At 50.2% G+C, this 18,159-nt stretch overlaps 1 protein-coding gene across 1 annotated transcript; it reads left to right on the forward strand.

Annotated features, from left to right (window-relative positions):
* Positions 1-8,682: 8,682 nt before the first annotated feature.
* ASCL1 (achaete-scute family bHLH transcription factor 1) lies at positions 8,683-9,563 on the forward strand. The gene has a single exon (XM_050987220.1). The coding sequence runs from the start codon at positions 8,862-8,864 to the stop codon at positions 9,516-9,518; it is 657 nt and encodes a 218-aa protein (XP_050843177.1). The 5' UTR covers positions 8,683-8,861; the 3' UTR covers positions 9,519-9,563.
* Positions 9,564-18,159: the final 8,596 nt, after the last annotated feature.

Below are 18,159 nucleotides of genomic sequence, written 5' to 3' on the forward strand. Positions count from 1 at the left end.
CCATTCCCTTCCCCAGCTCCCTCCCCTGGACAGCACGCCAAGGGGGCGTTCTCCCTGCACGCCCACCCCACCCACCGCTGGCACACCAAGCAGCTGCTGCAGCTCTCCAGCAGATTGTTTCTGTCTGCACCCAACGTGGAGGAGCAGCATGCTCTGAATTAACAGCCTTCCTCCTCCTGATCAACATCAGCTGCTTTCATTTTTTCTCAAGTCAACACATGGTTTTCAGTTCAGCCACCAGCCCGTTCCTTCCCACTGTAGCTGAGTGTTCAGCCTCAGGTGGGTTCCACCTCGGGGTCACTCCCCTTGGACAGATATCAGATGTTCTGCAGGATGTGTTCTTTGGATGTCAAAAGCCAGGCACAGAAGGCTCTGGAAAGGCACAGCAGCTGAGGGATTTGTCCTTTAGTAGGACCTCTGAGGCTGCTTCCAAAGAGCTCAGAGAGCAGGAGATACCACTCTGCTCACCAGACACCAGAGAGAGGCACCCAGTCCAGGGGAAGCTTGAGACAGGAGTTAGCAGCATGAACCTCACACTGGGATATGAGCCAGAGCATGGGAAAGGGAAGAAGGTAAAGAAGAAAAGGAGCAGGAAAGAGTAGGTTAGAGCTCCAGGGCAGGAAGATGTAGAACTGCAGATGATGTACATGTGCTTGCATGTGGTGTCAGCCATTGAAAGCACAAAAGGAAACAAGGTTGGACACATCAATGATTTAGGAAAGGTTAGTTTATTGATATGAAAGAGTCCAAATAAGAGTCATCCAAGGGGGTAAAGGAGTTTGGAAAGCTGTAGCCCAATATCAGAGGGCAGGTGAAAAAATGAAGGAGCTTGACAAGTATCTATCTTGTTATTTGGGAAAATGAAGTCTTAAAAAGATAAATTGTGCCAAGGCAGGTAATCTTGCTATATTTTCATGATGAAGACAAAGTCTCTTTACAGTTATTTTGTCCTTGGAGGAAGCTCTACTATACACACCTGTGCAAACTCATATTGGTGAACACTAGAAAAGACTTACTGTAAATTCTTCATACCTACAAAACCCAGCAGCTCTACAGTGGAGAAACTGAATAGAACCATTTTCTTAGTTCTTACTGCTGAGTCAGAATCCATCCCACTGAAATTATCAATTATATAACATGCATCTGAAGTGACTCCATGCTTTGGGTGCAAATACACACCTTTTTCAGAAGAGCTGCTTCTTTGTGCATCCTGAAACTGCCTGTAGGGCAGAAAGTTATTTCTGAAGTGATCAGCAAGCCTGTGGTATTGACTGGCAGATCAAGATAGCCAAATGTGATGCACACTAAACACACTGGATCCTGCTCACATGGCAGTAGGATGGGGCAAGGAAAGGCAGAGCAGTGGGGGAAAGTATCCCAAATAATTGCCAGCAGTAGAAAAACTACTGTTTTTTTTTTTTTTTTTACTCAGCCAGTAAATTCATTATGGTAGCCAGTATTTTGTGCTCTGTGTTTGTGTAGCACAAGGCACAGCCCTATCCATGACAGGGAGACTGAAGGCCACCTTGGAAAAAAATAACAGTGAGATGAAGGTGGTGACAACTCTGATTATAGCCCCTGTGCAGGACAAGGCACACTCCAGAAACTAGTCTTGTTTACTTTCCCCACACACCATGCCTTGCCACCTGGTGTATTTTTCAGTGACATAAACTATTCTTTCCTCTGTTTGTCCCTTCCTCTTTCTTTCCTTACTCCTTCTCTTCTCACTAATCTTTATTCTCTCTTTTACTTCTTTATGGCTTTTAAATGCTTTTGGTCTTTGTTCCTTCCTTTTCTCCATCTCTTTTCTTACATTTGTCCACTCTACCCAATGGTAATGGCAAGACAAAGTAAAATATCAAATACCTAAAATACTGCTCATGCCAAATCTTTGTAATCATCTATTGTGCCTCCTAACCCCTTCTTTTTTGTATTTATTTTGCAAGATTATCTCTCACCCTTGTTGTTACACAATCATAATAATATCACCAATGTATTACCACCAGTTCCCAGTTTGGTCAGTCTGCACTGTCAGAGGTTGCCTGGTAGCAGAAGGCACTGGCTGAAGGAAACAAAGTTCCATCTTGCTAGGAGGAATTCCCAATGTCTCCTGTTTTGGAGCAAAGTGGTGTGTGGGGGTGTGTGAGTATGTGTGTGCCCTGTGATGTTACTCTCAGGAATATGCAGTTGCATCAGCATCTGTTACCTTGGGCCACTTCAGAGTCCAAACTGCAGGAGCTTCCCTGTCCTCTTTGAAGTACTACTTCAGTGTACCAAGCATGGGTTCATCCCCCTGCAGTGACACTGCCAGCCAGGTTTTCCCACTTGGGTTTCAAGCTTCCTGATGTGCCTGATTCCCCGGCCAGTGGGAGCAGCTGGGCTTTCAGTCTGTTAGTCCTGCTCTGGGTTTTTGCTGCTGCACTGAGCACCCCCTCTCCTTTCAACGATATGCAGATATGCACTGATGTCCCACCTTGCCTTTGCCTAAAAACACATGTTCTCCCTCCAAAACACACTTTCTATGGGCACACACACACATGCACATACCACATGTTGTCCTTCCTGCCTGTGCTCTCAGCCACAGCTCACAGGGCTGTTTGAACTGAAGTTGGCAAGTTCCCTTGGACAGCACGATGCAAGTTCAAGGGACCATGGACTTTGGCTGCTTTTCAGACTGCTCTTTGCCACCCGTTTGCAGAGTGGCAGCTTCCCTGGAGCTGTGAGTCCTTGTGTCTGGGCAAGGATGTCCCTTCCTGTGCCAGGACACTGGGCCTATCCTTAGCCTGCAGCTCCCTGCTTCCCTGCTGGTTCAGGGTGTCCCAGTGCATGTGAGGGTGCAGTAAGCAGTGGAAGGGAATTTTGCAATGAATACAGAAACTGGTGTAAAAAAATCCCAAATGAGGATTCCAAGAGTATCTTAGGTGGTTTGTGTGTGTGCATGGGAGGGGGGCATCCCCCTTATCAACATCATGTATGCATTTACCAGAGATCTCAGGGTGCTGTAGCTCTCCCTTACACCCCTCACAGACAGCACTTCCTCGCACGTCCCTCTGCATCGTGCTGGCAAAGCTGTACCCCCTCTCACTGCAGAGCCGGGCTCCCCGAGACCTCAAGGCTGCACCCCATCCCGCTCCACCCGGATTTCCCCGGCTCCTTCCCTCCTGGACGCGGGAGGCCGGGAGGTGGCACTGTGTCCTCACGGCAGAGGCGGCTGGAGGCAGCGGGGACCCCGGCTATCCCCGCTGCCTGCCCTCCCCGGGAATAGCGGGGGATCCGCTTCCCAGACTACGCAGGCATCACCCAAACCCTCTCCTACCCCTTCTGCAGGGGACTCCCGCTTCGGAGGAGCCGGGAACAACCCACTCCCCACCCAAAATATTCAGCTCTCCAAAAAGTGGCTCTGGGGGTACGCGGGAGGGCAGCCCGGTGTGATATATCCCTCGGGGCTCTGACAGACGCACAACTCGTGGCCGCACAATGGGGCCACCCGGCAGAGCCGGCAGAGAAGGGCTCCGCTCCGCGGGCGCGGAGGGCAGGGGAGCAGGGGGCGGCACCGCCCGGCGGGACCCGGGGAGCTGCGGAGCGGCGAGCGGGACGGGGCCGCGGGGGAAAAAGCTGCTTCGGCGGCTCGGTTGGGTTTGTGGTTTTATTTGTTTGGTTTGTTGGGGTTTTTTTCCTGGTTTTATTTGGTGTTTTGTTGGTTTTGGTTGGGTTTTTGTGTGTGTGTGTGTTGGAGGTTTTTTTGGTGGTGGTTTTTTTTTTTTTTTTTGCAGCCCTATATGCAAACTGTCACTTCAGGTTAGCACAAGACCTGATGTAGCTCATTAGCATGAGCTGTATCTAATACGCTTAAAACCTCTAATTATTTATTATGCCCTAATTGGCAGCCCAAGAAATGTCTGCAAAGTGATGAGTGTTCATCCCAAGATGCCTTCCAAGGAGGATTCAGCAATGTCCCTGGTCAAACACAATTTTTAATTCTTCATTGAGGCACAGGCTTTATTTCTCTTGTAGAGATACAACACCAGGAAAACTTAAACTTGCTACCCCGATAACCCACCTTCTCCACCCTGGGCAGGACGGTCAACAATTAATCAAGAATAAAGTTTCATGGTTAAGTTCTTATTTCCATAAAGGGATGCTTAGGAAGAGGCATTAAACTTTATCAAATATGCAAAAGTGCAAACACACAGTCCTTAAAAATTACTTACGTGAGGGACCATTTTGCCTTTTTAGGAAAAAATCTCTTTTCTCACTTATGAAAGTAGCAAATGTTGAAAATTATATTCATATGGAAACTGTTTCAAAATAAGTTTAACTCTCTGGGGTTGACCCCCCCCCCCACACTCCACTCAAAGTGCCTTTTTTTTTTCCTTCCAAGTCTGTATTATGTTTCTTCAGGCCACACCAACTATTTATTTATCTTTATTCTCTCTCTCTTTCTTTTCATTCATTATTCTCTCTCCCACTCTTTTTCCCCCTCTTCCTTGTGTGTGTGGCTTCTCGGTCTGATCTGTAGCTTGTTACCACCCACTGCACGCTCTCTCCTGCAGCCGAGGTGTTTCTATACAAACTTCAGCGTCCAGTTGTCATATTAATTATTACACTGAGTAATGACTGAAATAGTCAAAATAAGGGGAGACTCAAGAGAGCTTTTTCTTGCTGCTCAAAGATTCAGCAAAGAAGCCTTGCAACAAAGCACTAATTGGTCCCCAGAAATACTCTGACAAGGCATGGAAGATAGGTTTCATAAAGCCCAGCAATTGTGAAGGGGGAAAAGATCCTTGAATAGACCCCACGCTTCTTTTCTAAACTCTCTTGCTGAGCAAAAAATGGACTGCTTCTTGAATACTGGACTGATCTTGAATGCTATACCCAGCAGAGAAAAAAATGCACCATTTATTGTAAGTTTTTTTTCCAGCTATTCATGTGTTCTATGTGGAGAATAAGCTGGTTTTGTTTACCATGAAAGACCTTTTACTTTATTTTCACTCTTGGGGGGGAAGCTGGAAAGGCGAGGGGGAGGGCGGGGGGAGGGAGAGAAACACATGTGCCCAAATCCAGACGAGCTGCCTACTGTAACAAAATGGAGTGTAACAAATCCTACAGAAGTCCCGAATGTATCGATTCTTTGAAGATCTATATAGATTAACGACTTTCGTTCTGCTTTTCCAAGACAGCATTTAATCATAACGTAAATGGCCTTTAAAAAAGAAAAGAAGTGGCAAGGAAAAAAAAAAGCATACCAGAGCTGGGGTTTTTTTTGAAAAAAAAAAAAAAATAAGGAAGGACTTCAAAAGGCCTCATGAGTATGGCTACAATTTAGACACACAAAAAAGTCACTAGAAAATAATGACAGCTCAAAAAATAAATAAATAAATAAAGACTGAAATAAAGGTTCCAAATGAAAAGGCAAGGGCTATTAATCATTATATTAGAATTAAGAATTTTAAGGCGCAGGTGCAGGACTGTGCATAGGAGTGGGTGGAGGCGAGGGACCTTGGAACAGCATTTATTATCTAGGAATCTGGTCCCTTACTTGGCACAGTGAGCACACAGAGGAGCTGGTGAGATTGGAATTACCTCAGACATAAGGGGTGAGTTCCTTCCCCAGTGGCAGTGGGAGGAAAGAGAAAAGGGAGGAAAAGACTCTGCCCCCCTCATCCACCCCCCACACAAACACACGCCATGACCCAGGGTAGCCAAATGGGTGCAGGGCCACAGAGGCACAATTACATGAGTTACACTTGGTGACCTCTGGGACTCACAGTTTTTTGCCTTTTTAAGAGCCCTCTGAGACGGGAGAAGAAGGGACCCAGAAACTCCAGTCTTATTCTGCCACTTCCAGGAAGGGCAGGAATGTCCCTAAGTGGTGTTTCTACACCAGTTCTGGAAGCAGGCTGATCCAGAAGAATTAGTCTGTTTAAATATACATATATATAGTTTACAAGGCTGCAATTCCTTTGATATTTCTGTTAGCACTTCCCAAAGTCATAATGCAGAGCTGATGATGCAACAACTGCCTCCAGTGCAGTCTGTTCTGACATCAGACAAGGGATGTTGAACAAACCGTCCAGGAGACCAGGAACTGAAGATGGAGAGCTCCCCAAACAGGAAATACAAGCATTTTGTCCTGCTAAGGGACCCCAGGAGTGGATAAAATAAGTTAAAATGTTTCCCAAGAGATGAGACAGTAAGCTACAAGTCAGAAACTGGTCAGTGATCAGTGAAGATGTCCCAAAATAAATATGACCACACAGAACTACTTCACATTTTTCATCATGCATGCTAAAAAGCTGACATGATTAACAGGACACAACATTAAAAGTTGACATTTTAAAAAATTATTCAATTACTAGCTAGCAGGTGCACATTGAGGTTCTCCTGTGCTATGTTTCTGGTTAGCCCTTTTTTAACTCACACACACAGCCAGGGTCAGAGATCCAGTGGCAGATGAGAACTGATTTCTACAGCTCCAGACTGCTGTAACTGAGGTCAACAACAGTACAGGGCATGTTTTTGTAGACATTTCCACTGAAACCTTAACATGGACTGTGCAGGTCCCCTCCTTCCAAGCTTTGGAGCTGGTGTGAGTACCAGGGATTAAAGCCACCTACCAGGGACTTCCTAGTGCCATAATATCACCATGGCAAGGCTGTCACACCATGGCTCTGCTCTTTTTAGTGGGTTAGAGAGCGCGCACATCTGAGTTTACAGAATGGAAAGGTGCAGAGAGAAATGGAAATGAGACAGAGTAGAAGGTAGAAAATGTGCTAAAAATTTCAGAAATATGTGAAAGGCAAGAGGGCAGGGGGAGAATGCTAAGATCAGCATTCTCTTTCTCCAGTGCTGAACTAGTCATGCCTCCCAGGCTGCCTACACCACTGCAGCCTCAAGGGTCAGCGTGACCCCAAAGCCCACAAGGCTCAAACTCTGAGCACCTCAGTGCTGCTTTGCCTCATGTGCTCCTGAACCACAAGTGAGACTTCACCTGAGAGCAGTGATAATTCCCCCTGCATAGGCCAGGTCCTTCCTGACTCCCCAGTTACAAGCCAGTGCCATTGCCTGCTTGGAAAGCTGGAGCCCCATTTCCACTTTGCAGCGTGCCATGGGAGGAGCAGGGGGTCAGTGGCTTCCCCGGGCCCAGGGAGCAGACAGTGTGGCCTGGGAAATGGGATCTGGCAGTGAAGGGTGGGCTGACTCCACACCTGCCAGCTCTGCCCAATACACCCTTACTTTATGAGGCAAACCTTCTCCCTTCCCGCGCCGGACCGCTCGCGTGGGACGTGCCCAGGAGTGGTTTGTTCTTTCTCTCCTGACAGGCTGACCCTGCGATGATCAGCATTCCAGAGGGGTAATTCGAGGTGGCTTCTCCCCAGAAGCCTCCACCCTGCTCTGTTCTCAGCCGCCCTCCTCCTACTACCCAGCCCGGCTCACCCGCGGTTGTCGCTGGCTAATAGAGCCATCAGGCGGCCCGCGGGGCGTGTGCGGTGCCGGGCGCACGCGGCTCCGGCCGCTGGAAGTGGGGGGGTACAGCAGCCCCCGGCGGTGGGGCTCGGACACTCATGGAGCTCCGCATGGCAGCGCTCAGTGAGCAAAGGGAGCGATACCAGGCTCCCGGTGCTCTCTAAGGACAAGGTGAAGCCGAGATCCCGCACACAAAGTTTCCCTGAACGCGCCGCGTCCCGCAATGGCAAGGTCGCTTCTCCCGCGGGCGCGCACCGCTTTGCCTGGCAGCGCAGCGGGACGGCTCCGTGCCTACACATCCCGCACTGCGGCTCTGCCCCCTCCAAACCCCGGCAGGTGCCGCTGAGGTGGCCCCAGCAGGGGATGCCCCCACACCCTGGGAGTCACCCGCTGCCCGTCCCTCAGCGCGATCCGCACCCTGTCTCAGACGCCCCTCGGCGGGCAGGGCTCCCCCCTTTCCCCTTCCTTTCCCCTTCCTTTCCCCCTCACGCTTTCCCGCCCCCGTGCCGCCCCACCCCCCCCCGCGGCGCCCACGCGCGCCGCCCCCGCCCCGCCCCCGGCCCGCGCGGCGCCCCGGCGCGGGTGTTTGCTCAGGGCCGGGAGCGCGGCACGCGCCGGGCGCACGCACTTGCGACAACAAACCCGCGAGCGGCGGGGGCGGCGCGCGGGGCGGCGGGGGGAGGCGGGGCCGCGCGGCCGCCAGCGCGTGTGCGGCGGGGGGCGCGGGGGCTCGTGTGTGTGTGTGCGTGTGTCTGTCTGTGTGTCTGTGTGTCTTCTGTGTATGTGTATGTGTGTGTGTGTGTGGGTGTGTGCGCGCGTGTGTCCCGCGCTGAAAAGGCGGCAGCGCTCCGTGCATCGTGGCCGGCAAAGCCGCGGAGCGTGGAAGGCGCAAGGTGCAGGGTGTGCGTGTGTGTGAGCGCGGGGGGTGGCGGGGGGAGGCTTGTCTCTGTGTGTGTGTGTGTGCGTGTGTGTGTGTGTAGGAGAAGAGGGGGGGGCGAGCCCCGTCCGCCCCTTATAAGAGACACAATCCTCAGCCACTTTTTTGCAAAAGGGGCTTTGCAAAGCAGCCTGCGCACACGCGAGCGCCACGAGCCTCCCCGCGGCCGCCGCACGGAGGGCGAGAGGGAGGGGGGCGGGCAAAGCCGCCCGCCGTCCCCGCCGCCCGCCCGGCTCCGCCGTCCGCTCCCGTCGGTCGCCGCTGTCCCTCTCCCCTGCCGTCTGTCGCCTTGCTCTTTTTCTTCTTTTTTTTTTTTTTTTTTAATTTGAAATTGAACGTCGCAAGTTTTTCCTTTATCTCTTTTTTATTTTTTTTCCTTTTTTTTTGTGGTGGTGGTGGGGGGACGGGGACCGGCCGTCAGTTGGGCGCCCCCGCCTCGCAGGACGCCCCCTCGCCTATGGCCAGTGGCAGCCCCGCCAGGATGTCCAGCGCCGCCGGGCAGCCGCCCTTCCTGCAGCCGGCGTGCTTCTTCGCCGCGGCGGTGGCCGCCGCCGCCGCAGCCGCTCCTCCGGGGCCGCCCCCGGGGGCGCCGCCGCCGCAGCTCAGCCCGGCGGGCGGGCAGCCCTCCCCGGGCGGCAAGCCCTCGGCGCCGCGGGCGGCCAAGAGGCAGCGCTCGGCCTCGCCGGAGCTGATGCGCTGCAAGAGGAGGCTCAACTTCAGCGGGTTCGGGTACAGCCTGCCGCAGCAGCAGCCGGCGGCCGTGGCGCGGCGCAACGAGCGGGAGCGCAACCGGGTGAAGCTGGTGAACCTGGGCTTCGCCACGCTGAGGGAGCACGTCCCCAACGGCGCTGCCAACAAGAAGATGAGCAAGGTGGAGACGCTCCGCTCCGCCGTCGAGTACATCCGCGCCCTGCAGCAGCTGCTCGACGAGCATGACGCCGTCAGCGCCGCTTTCCAAGCCGGCGTCCTCTCGCCCACCATCTCGCCCAGCTACTCCCACGACATGAACTCCATGGCGGGCTCCCCCGTCTCCTCCTACTCCTCCGACGAGGGCTCCTACGACCCGCTCAGCCCCGAGGAGCAGGAGCTTCTCGACTTCACAAGCTGGTTCTGAGCGCCGGCCGCCCTCCCGGCAGGTGGGTAGGAGCCGGCGGAGGGCCCTGGGAGGCGGGAGGGGATTGCGGGAGGACGGATGCGGGGCGGCGGGGCCGCAGCCGCCGGGGGAGGGGACGCAGCCGGGGATGCTCCTCGGGCGGTCGCCGCGTGTCCCGCGGTACTTACAGGGGGCTCTGCGGCCCGACGCTGCGCTGGTCGCGGCGTGGCTCTGATCTCCTCTTTCTTTTATTGTTACAGGACAGTCGCAAAAGGGAAAAAAAAAACAAACAAAACCAACAAAAACCAAAAAAACGACACAAAACCAGATCACACACAGAGAGACAAAAATCCACGCAGAAAAAGAACCTGTTGCGTTTCCAGTTCCCCTGCCGTCGGAGGGCGGTGCGGGCACGTCTCTCGGCGGGCGGGCACAGCGCTGCGCGCCGCGGGGGCGGTCGGGGCGGTCGCCCCCGGCCCCGGAGACTGGCCGGCCTTTGCACTCCGTCGCACACGGACTGAGTCACGGACTGCGCCCCGGCGGAGCGGCTGTCCGGCGGGGGAGCCCTGGGCCGCGGGAAAGGGCGCTGCGCTCCTCGGCCGGCGGAGGAGCTTTTCCTCCTCCTCAGCAGAAAGGCGGCCCATCTCCGCACCTCGCCGCCGCCGCGGCCCTTCAGAGACTGGCGTTCATCACCTGTGGACTGTTAGTTTCCCGATGTTTGTGGAGATGCTGAAGTTAAGCTATGCTGTACTCAAAGAAGTCCCTGGAGCCCCATCTACCTTCCGTCTCCCCGTGCTTCTCCTTCCCCTTGATCCAAGCTTTTCCCCTCGTTTCCATCATAGAATGCTTCCAATCTTTTTTTTTTTTTTTTTTGTGAATTTTTTTATGATAAGAAAATCTATTTGTATCTATCCTAACCCGGTTGGGGATATATTAAGCTATTTTTGTACATAAGAGAGAGAGAGATTTATAGAGGTTTTGTACAAATGGTTTAAAATGTGTATATCTTGATACTTTTTTTAATATGTAATGCTTATTACCTCTTCATGTTTAGACTCGTAGTCAACGTTACCTTACAACTGCCATTTTTGTATGTGGTTTTGTAAAAGGACTTGGATTTCCTCCAGATGTACTTTAGCACCAATGTGTCTTACTTTATAGAAATTTTGTTAATGTATTAATAATGTCATTAAACAATGTTCAAAGTGAACAAAGTTTATGCAGCTATTGTCCAAACACCAAACGGTAGCCATTTGTTCTCATATGCTGCCTTTTGGGAAAAGGAAAAAAAAAGAAAAACCAGACAAGCAAACAAACAACCCCACCACCACCACTGCCTTTTCTTACTGTTTTATTACAAACTGACAAAGGTCCTGTATAACCCTATTTTATACAAACTAGTTTCGTAATAAAAATTTTTTTAATTAAAATGATCAGCTGCCTAGCGCATGCAATTTTTTTTTCTTTCTGCCATTGACAACGATGAATGTAAGGACAGAATGTTAATCGATGTTATACCGGAGCTAAGTTGCATATGAAGTGTTTGTACCTGACGGATGTAACATATATATCTTTATCTATCTCTATATAAATATGCAAAGATCTAGCGCTATCACTATTGTTTCCTTGCCCTTCTGTGTTGCAAATGTGTATCCAAATCAAAAGGAGAGGGGATGATTAATGATTGCATTGTTCTTCCTGAAATCACTGCACATTACAGAATTCCTCCTAAAGCCCAAGTCTTAAAAAAAGAGGGCGCTCCATCCCGCGTTTCGGGATGCGCTGTGACCCTGTCCTCCTCCGCGGCTCTGACCCAACGGGGCAGGAAAACACGGGGGATGGCACAGCCGCCGCCACCCAAAACACGGGGCGCTGTGTTGCCTCTGCGAAGACTGGCTGGGTAAATAAAACCGTGGCGGGGAAGACGGGAAGTGAGAGGAGAAGGGAGATAAAATTAAATAAATAAATAAAGTAGTAGAAATCGGTGGCAGTGTAGAGGTATTGGTCTTTCCAAAGTTGTTATTCTTCCCAAATAGCGTGATCTGCCTGTAAAAGTACCCAATTACCAAGACTCAAAAAGAAATTGGACTCTTCCCCCCATTCCCTGCTTTTTTTTTTTTTGGCTAGCCTGCTTGTTGTCAGTTAGCAAGGACGTGACCAGAATTCGCCTTCTTTTCGCCTGGCTCCTGCATCACTTGCAAATTCAGTTTGCGTGCACCAAGCCAAGCGGAAAGCAAAGCTCAAAACGCATCTTACAAAAAAAAAAAAAAAAAAAAAAAAAAGAAAAGAAAAAAAGAAAAAAAAATCCAACAAAGACTGGGGAGAGCCAGTGTGTTGTACGGAGTTAAAAAGAAAAAAAAATAGTGTGCTGTCGAGTTGCGAGGGATGCGCTATTTTTAAAAAAGAGGAGGGAAAAACTTTGGTGGAGGAGCCCGGAATTTTCCCTTTCTGTGTGTGTATGTGTAAATATAGATATAGATATAAATAAATAAATAAATAAATAAATACATATATATATATATATATGCACGGACGCATATGCACACATGGACGCTTACACGTGTGTATTCCTGCTTTGCTTTTAAAGTATACACACGTTTGCCCCTTCGCCTCCTCCCCCCACGCCCAGAAATGATCAATACGTGATTTAATCGCGGGGGGGGAGGGCAGAGGAGGGGGAGGACGGGACGGCAGCACGGGACACGGTGGGGTCACGAAATCCCTCATTACTTTAGCACAAACACTCATTGTTTTAACCGCTCGTGGAACTAATGTTTAGTTATGAAAATAATAACCGTTATATGCCGCCATCCGCTCTCCCTTTACAGCATCTCCCTTTTTATTTACCCACTTTTGCAAGTGTACAGATAAGGTATGCAAAGAAAGTGTAGCGAGTAATTTATAGCTATGAATATAACATTAGGATAATGTTTCATTCTGTTACAAAGGCGAAATTTCTCTTCCTTGTGTAGACAGGTGTTCTTTTTTGCTCACTTCTGAATAGTAAATATCCAGACTCATTAAACTAAAGGCAAAGTTACGCTGTTGTTCGCTACAATGTATAAGACCGGCTCAGAAATTCACCACCTCCTCCCTCCCTTTTCCCCTCAGCCCCCTCCAGAAAGAAAGAAAGAAAGAAAGAAAACACACACACACAATTTTACTGAAGATAGGGAAAGGGCAAAGCAGGATTGGGGTAAATCTCATTACATCTGCTCTAATCGCTTAGCAACACAAAGCCTTTTCTTGTATTAGCGCGGAGAGCCTTTCAGCGCTGCCTGACAGACAGTATTCAGTTAGCATTAGTAAACTCCATAAATCAGGGACTTCTTTGGGCGCAGTATAAGTTTTAAAACTACTCAGGATTTGGTTGGGGGTGGATGAAGAGGAGCGGAGAGGGGATATGCTTGCAGATGAAGGCTGCTTGGCCACGGAATTATTAATTTATCTGCCTGCGTGTTTATTTATTGTAATGCACGAAAACTGTCCCGTCAACAATTGCCTCTCCCAGAGTGAGTGCCCTCCCCCAAGCCAAGACCCTCGGGCAGCGGGGTAGCCCGGCGAGGCCAGCGGCGGTGGGCAGCGCTGCCCCTGCCTCCCCACACCACGGCCCGCAGGATCCGCGCCCACGTAGCTGGGCCGGAGCCGGGGGGAGCCTCTCCGCGCCGTGGGGTTTACCCTCACTCCCCATTCCTGCTCTGCCGCTGCCCCCTCCCCACAGGCCCCCGTGATGCTATCTTATGCACAAACTTGGCTCCGTACGCGGGAGCAGCGCCGGCCCCGCGGAGCCTCAGCGCCCTCCGCCCCTCCCGCACAGGTAAGGATGAGGGGGAAGCCCCCCAGGCCCTGTCCCGGGAAGAGTTGGCCCGGCTCTCACCTTCCCCTCAGAGAGGCGCCGACCCGCACCCAGCCCCGCTAGCACTGGCTTTTGGGGAGCCCGAGGGTTCATCCCCTGTTCTAAAAATATTTTCTCCCCCAGTTCTTTTTCCTTTTTTTTTTTTTTTTTTTTTTAATTATTAATTTGTTTGTTTGTTCCCCCTCCTTCTTCCTTTTTCTCTCCTGGCCCTCCCCGCGGAGCAGGTCCTGCCTTTTGTGTGCGGGCTCGCCGGGGCAGGCGGGGGGGCGGCGGGGGCCGGGCAGGCAGCGGGCAGCGCTGTCCCCGCGCGTGTCGTGCCTCAGCCTTTATCGCGGCGGCGGCGGCGCGGCGGGGGCCCGCCGGGCTCGGGGGCGGCGTGCGCCCGCCGCAGCTGCCGCCCGCTCTCCCCGCCCCGCGCCCACCCCGCTCCGCTCCGCGCTGCCCGGGCCGAGCGGCGGTCGGGACCGGCAGCACGCGAGGGGAGCGGGCACCTGCCCAAGGAGAGGCGGGCGCGGCCGGGCACACACGCGGGGGGGGGCACACACGGGACGCCCTGGCTGGCCGCTCCATAATGCAGCGCGTATTACTCAGTGCATTCAGGGATTAGCTCGACTTGAAGTGTGGGGAGATTCTGCGCCTCCTTGCCTCGCCTCTTGGAAAGGGGAGAGGGGAGAAGCTCCCCCCCACCCCGGTTGCCCCCCCCCGGTTCGTCCCAGCGCGCAGCAACTTCAGCTCCCAAGCGAGCGAGCTCTTAGCGTGTCAGACCGCACAATGCGGGGCTAATTCCTGCTGCAAAAGGCAAGTGGTGAAGAATCAATCGCAGGCTTTATAGAATCAAAAGCGATGATGGGCTTGGGGTTGCAAATTTTTTTTTTTTTTAAGTTCCCTACCCCAGTCTGAATTTCTCCCGCTCCTTACCCCCGTCCTATCAATAATCCCATGCAGGCGATTGCAGACCGAGGTAAAGCTATCATTTGTATGCGCCTGAAGATTAATTTCCCCCATGTACCAACTCAACGGCATAGTTATCTCTTTAACAGGGAAAACAGTTTGGCTCCATTGTCGGGTTGCCAAGACCGCCTTTTGAGAAAGGGAGCCCGGCTAGCCTCTGATCAAACTCAAAGGTTAGTTAAAAGACAAAAACAGCTGAAAATCTTCATGAATAATGCTGTTTCCCCGAGCCCAGTGTAGTGCAAGCGCACATTTCAATGCCAGAGCATTTTGTTATGCTGCTCGCCTAAGTCAGAATTTCACAGAAAAGGCAGAGAAGAAAAGCTCCAACAATTAGAGGGGGCCTGTCAGAAAACATTAACGCCTTCCTCGCCCAGCCTGTCAAGCGTGCTGGAAATAAAAAACGGGCATAGCGAATCGCACCTCCACCCTCCAGAGCTGCAGGAGGGAGAGGGAGGGGGAGTTAGGGACAGAGAAGTAAAGAGAGAGAGACAAATGGACAGGCCCAGGCAGTTAACAGTCCCCCTCAGCTTTGCAGTTCATCCAAAAGCTGGAAAAAGAAGGGGAAAGGACCTGCAGCTGGATGTTCTCGCTTGATATTCATCCTTCTGTTTCATGCCCCAGAACTAAATTTGTTCTCAGGACCATTGAATACACACACACACACACAGACACAAACACAAACACACGTGCATGCACTCAGACTGTCCCTTTACACCTTCTGCCCATTCCTGCATCAGCCCTGCAAAGCACACGAGGTACCTGGTGAAACAGCAGCCCGGCAGAGCTGTTACTGCTTTCTCCTTTCTTCTCCCGCCAGTCTCATGTCTAAGTTTCCATGTCTGTAACCATGCAGATGTCCAAGATGCCAACCTGCAGCTGGGCTGAAGGATGTCATGTCAGAGAAGCTGTGCTTATGTATAGCACCAGAGCTATCTTACTCTTTAGAATTTTTTTAGGAAAATGTGTTTCAAATGTACAGCTTTAACTAGCAAGATCAACTACCTGTATGCTCGAGTCATTTTCCCTAGTGAAATACCTACTGACAAGGACACTAAAATATTTAAAGCTTCCTCTGCACTGATGTTGATTTCTGTAAGTGAACATCTAGACTTTGACTTTCCTGGCCAAAGCAGGAAAGTTTTACCAGTAATTTAAATAACTAGAGAGCTCTGGTTCTTCTCTGACTGTGAGCAAAACCTCAGACCACCACTCTTTTTATTCTTTTGCCCTTGTTGCCTTTGTTGTCTCATTGCAAAGACATGTATATGTTAATAACTGATAAGGAGCAGATCAGCACTGAGCAGCTTCTACATTCAGCCTTCTGCTGGGTGAGAAAGAGTGAGGGAGATTACTCCTGTGCATTGTAGTATTGATATAGGGGTTAAAAAAATGAAATTCCAGCAAAATACAAAATAACTGAAGGGAAGGAGTACCTCCAATTGCCCAATCTGAGGTGTTCCAGGGGTTATATCTGTGAAGGGATACAAGCAACACCGCTCAGACAGCATGTGACAGACATCATACTGCTTATGGTTAGAGAGCTGTGTGATTTCTATACATCCTGTGGGGAGAAGACTCTAACCTTGGGGACAGGAACCCCAGCCCTCCATCCATACACACTCTGGAGCAGCGCAGTACATCCAGGCAAAATGGTACTCGCTGCTCCCCTTCAGAGAAGGCAGGGATCTCCTGTGGCTTTGGAGCCAGATATATCCCTTGAAGGATGTATGCAAAAGAAAAGCCTCACAGAGCACTGGGACTTTCATTGGCTCTGATACTTCTATCCTGGAGAAACACAAGCAAGTGGTAGGAGAGGGGAGAAGTTCCAAGAGACACTTTTTCTCCCTCTACCTGGCTACCTAGTACTTACTATCCTAATTACAGAGGGGTAAGATGGCTAAAAATGCAGGCGTGGGAAGCTAAAGGATCAGATCATGGACTGAAGCTATCTAGATTCATTGCTGGCTATCACTTTGCCCTGACTCAATCCATTTTAGCCTGAAATCCACAAGTGCTAAGCAGAGACCATAAGTAGTTCCTCACAGGTGCCTGGGGATATGCACCATTGGGACAACAGGAGGAAACTGGCAAGAGAGAGGGGGTCTGTGATCCAGACTCAGCTTTGTGCAAGGTGCTGTGGGAAGAGCCAGCGCATACTAAGAGTCTGCTTTATTTTTCTGGGGGACAGTCAATCCATGCCTCCTTTTATCCCACTGCAAACAAGATTCAATCCAGTTTTTGGTCCTTACCTACCACCCAGAAAAGGACAGTTATGTAACCTAAAACATCAGACTAAACATCTGTATGTTGTACAATATGTGACCTGTAAATTGCTTAGGAGTAAAACTCCTTTGAAAATGTTACCCAACAAACCATGTATTTCAATCTTCCCTTAGACCCTGTAAATAACTACAGCAGTCAATTGCAAAGTTTTCTGCTGGTCACTGCTGCTTTGCACAAACATGCAGCTTTCTTGCTTTCTGCTTCTATATATTCCCAATAGCACTGGGGAAGAAAGATAAACTTCACAAAGATTCTCTATAATCAGCTCCAGTGGCATAACCCAGGCCTTTGCTATAGGGGAGGGGAATTGTCTTCCTAAATGGAGCCCAAACTCATCTGGTTCAATTTCGCAGAAGCAGATCACTGAAAGAGCAGATGTTCCAGTTTTGGGATGAGGTTCTCCTCCCTCCCCACCAGTCACACCACTGTCTTGCTCACTCTCCCCTCCTGCTGCTGGCCACAGCTTGGAGCTATTTTAATTTGCACTTGCTGGACTGTCAGGGCTATATTACTCTGGAAGAGGAAAGGAAAAGCCCCATATTAGTAAGGTGTGAAATGCAGTTTTGACTGAAAAGGGAAGCCATTTTGACATGATTATACCGTGACAGTGCAGATTAAAACCCTGCCATATGGCCTAAGATAGATTTGTTCTTACTTTCAGGTAACAACACATTGCTAATTAAGTGGTGATGACATTTCTAAAGGAAAAAGAAAAAAAGAAAAAGAAAAGCTACTTGTAGGTGAAATAAAGACAGTCAAGAGAAGGGAAGACATCAATTGGTGCTCATAATAGTGGAAATCAGCTTCCTTTTATTACTGTGGTTTGGTCTGAATAGAAGAGAATTTGTTTGATTTGTTATTGAGTAAACAATAATTCATGTGTGCACTTGTAGATGTGAACACAGTGCTCCTGAAAGGCACCTGACTGACAGTGCAGGAGAGCAAAGCCCTGCATCACATCCAGGACAAGCACAGCATGGGCAACAGCACAGAAAGGCTTCCCACCCTGCTTTGCCAAGGCTTTGAAGAAGGTGATGGAGGTTTACCTGAGCAGGGCAGGAAGCCAGCCCACCTCTTAAATGGCAGTCACATTTAAGCACATACTTTAGTGTCTCTCTGTACTGGAGACCTTTGCTTTTGCATCTCAGGGGATACAGCAACAACTGATGGCAGAACTAGCTGACACAAAACCCACAGTCCTGTCTACACCCACTACTGTGTCTTTGTGGAATAGCAGTAGCTTTAATAGAATAAATGGAACAGTATCACACTGTTGGTTTACAAGCAAAGGGTCACTTTGCCCACTAATAACCAGCCCTTTGAGACTTTCAGATGAAAGTTGTTCTTTAAAGACCCAAATTTTACTTGCAGTTTCTTTTACTTGCATGTATATACATGTACATATATTCCTCCATGCTATACAGACTCCATTCAGATCAGCTGACTCAAAATTGTGAAAAACAGGCAGTGGGACACATTTTGCTTCATCTTGTTTTATTTTTCATAGCAAACCTCATGTACATCACGTGGGTCTGCCTAGTTATGAGCCCTGACTTAGCAAGGACACTT

Source organism: Serinus canaria, chromosome 1A, assembly GCF_022539315.1.
Source record: "Serinus canaria isolate serCan28SL12 chromosome 1A, serCan2020, whole genome shotgun sequence".
NCBI lineage: Eukaryota > Metazoa > Chordata > Aves > Passeriformes > Fringillidae > Serinus > Serinus canaria.

Bases quoted from the DNA above. Each gene is read 5' to 3' on its own strand.
- ASCL1 (XM_050987220.1), top strand. From the start codon at position 8,862: ATGGCCAGTGGCAGCCCCGCCAGGATGTCCAGCGCCGCCGGGCAGCCG.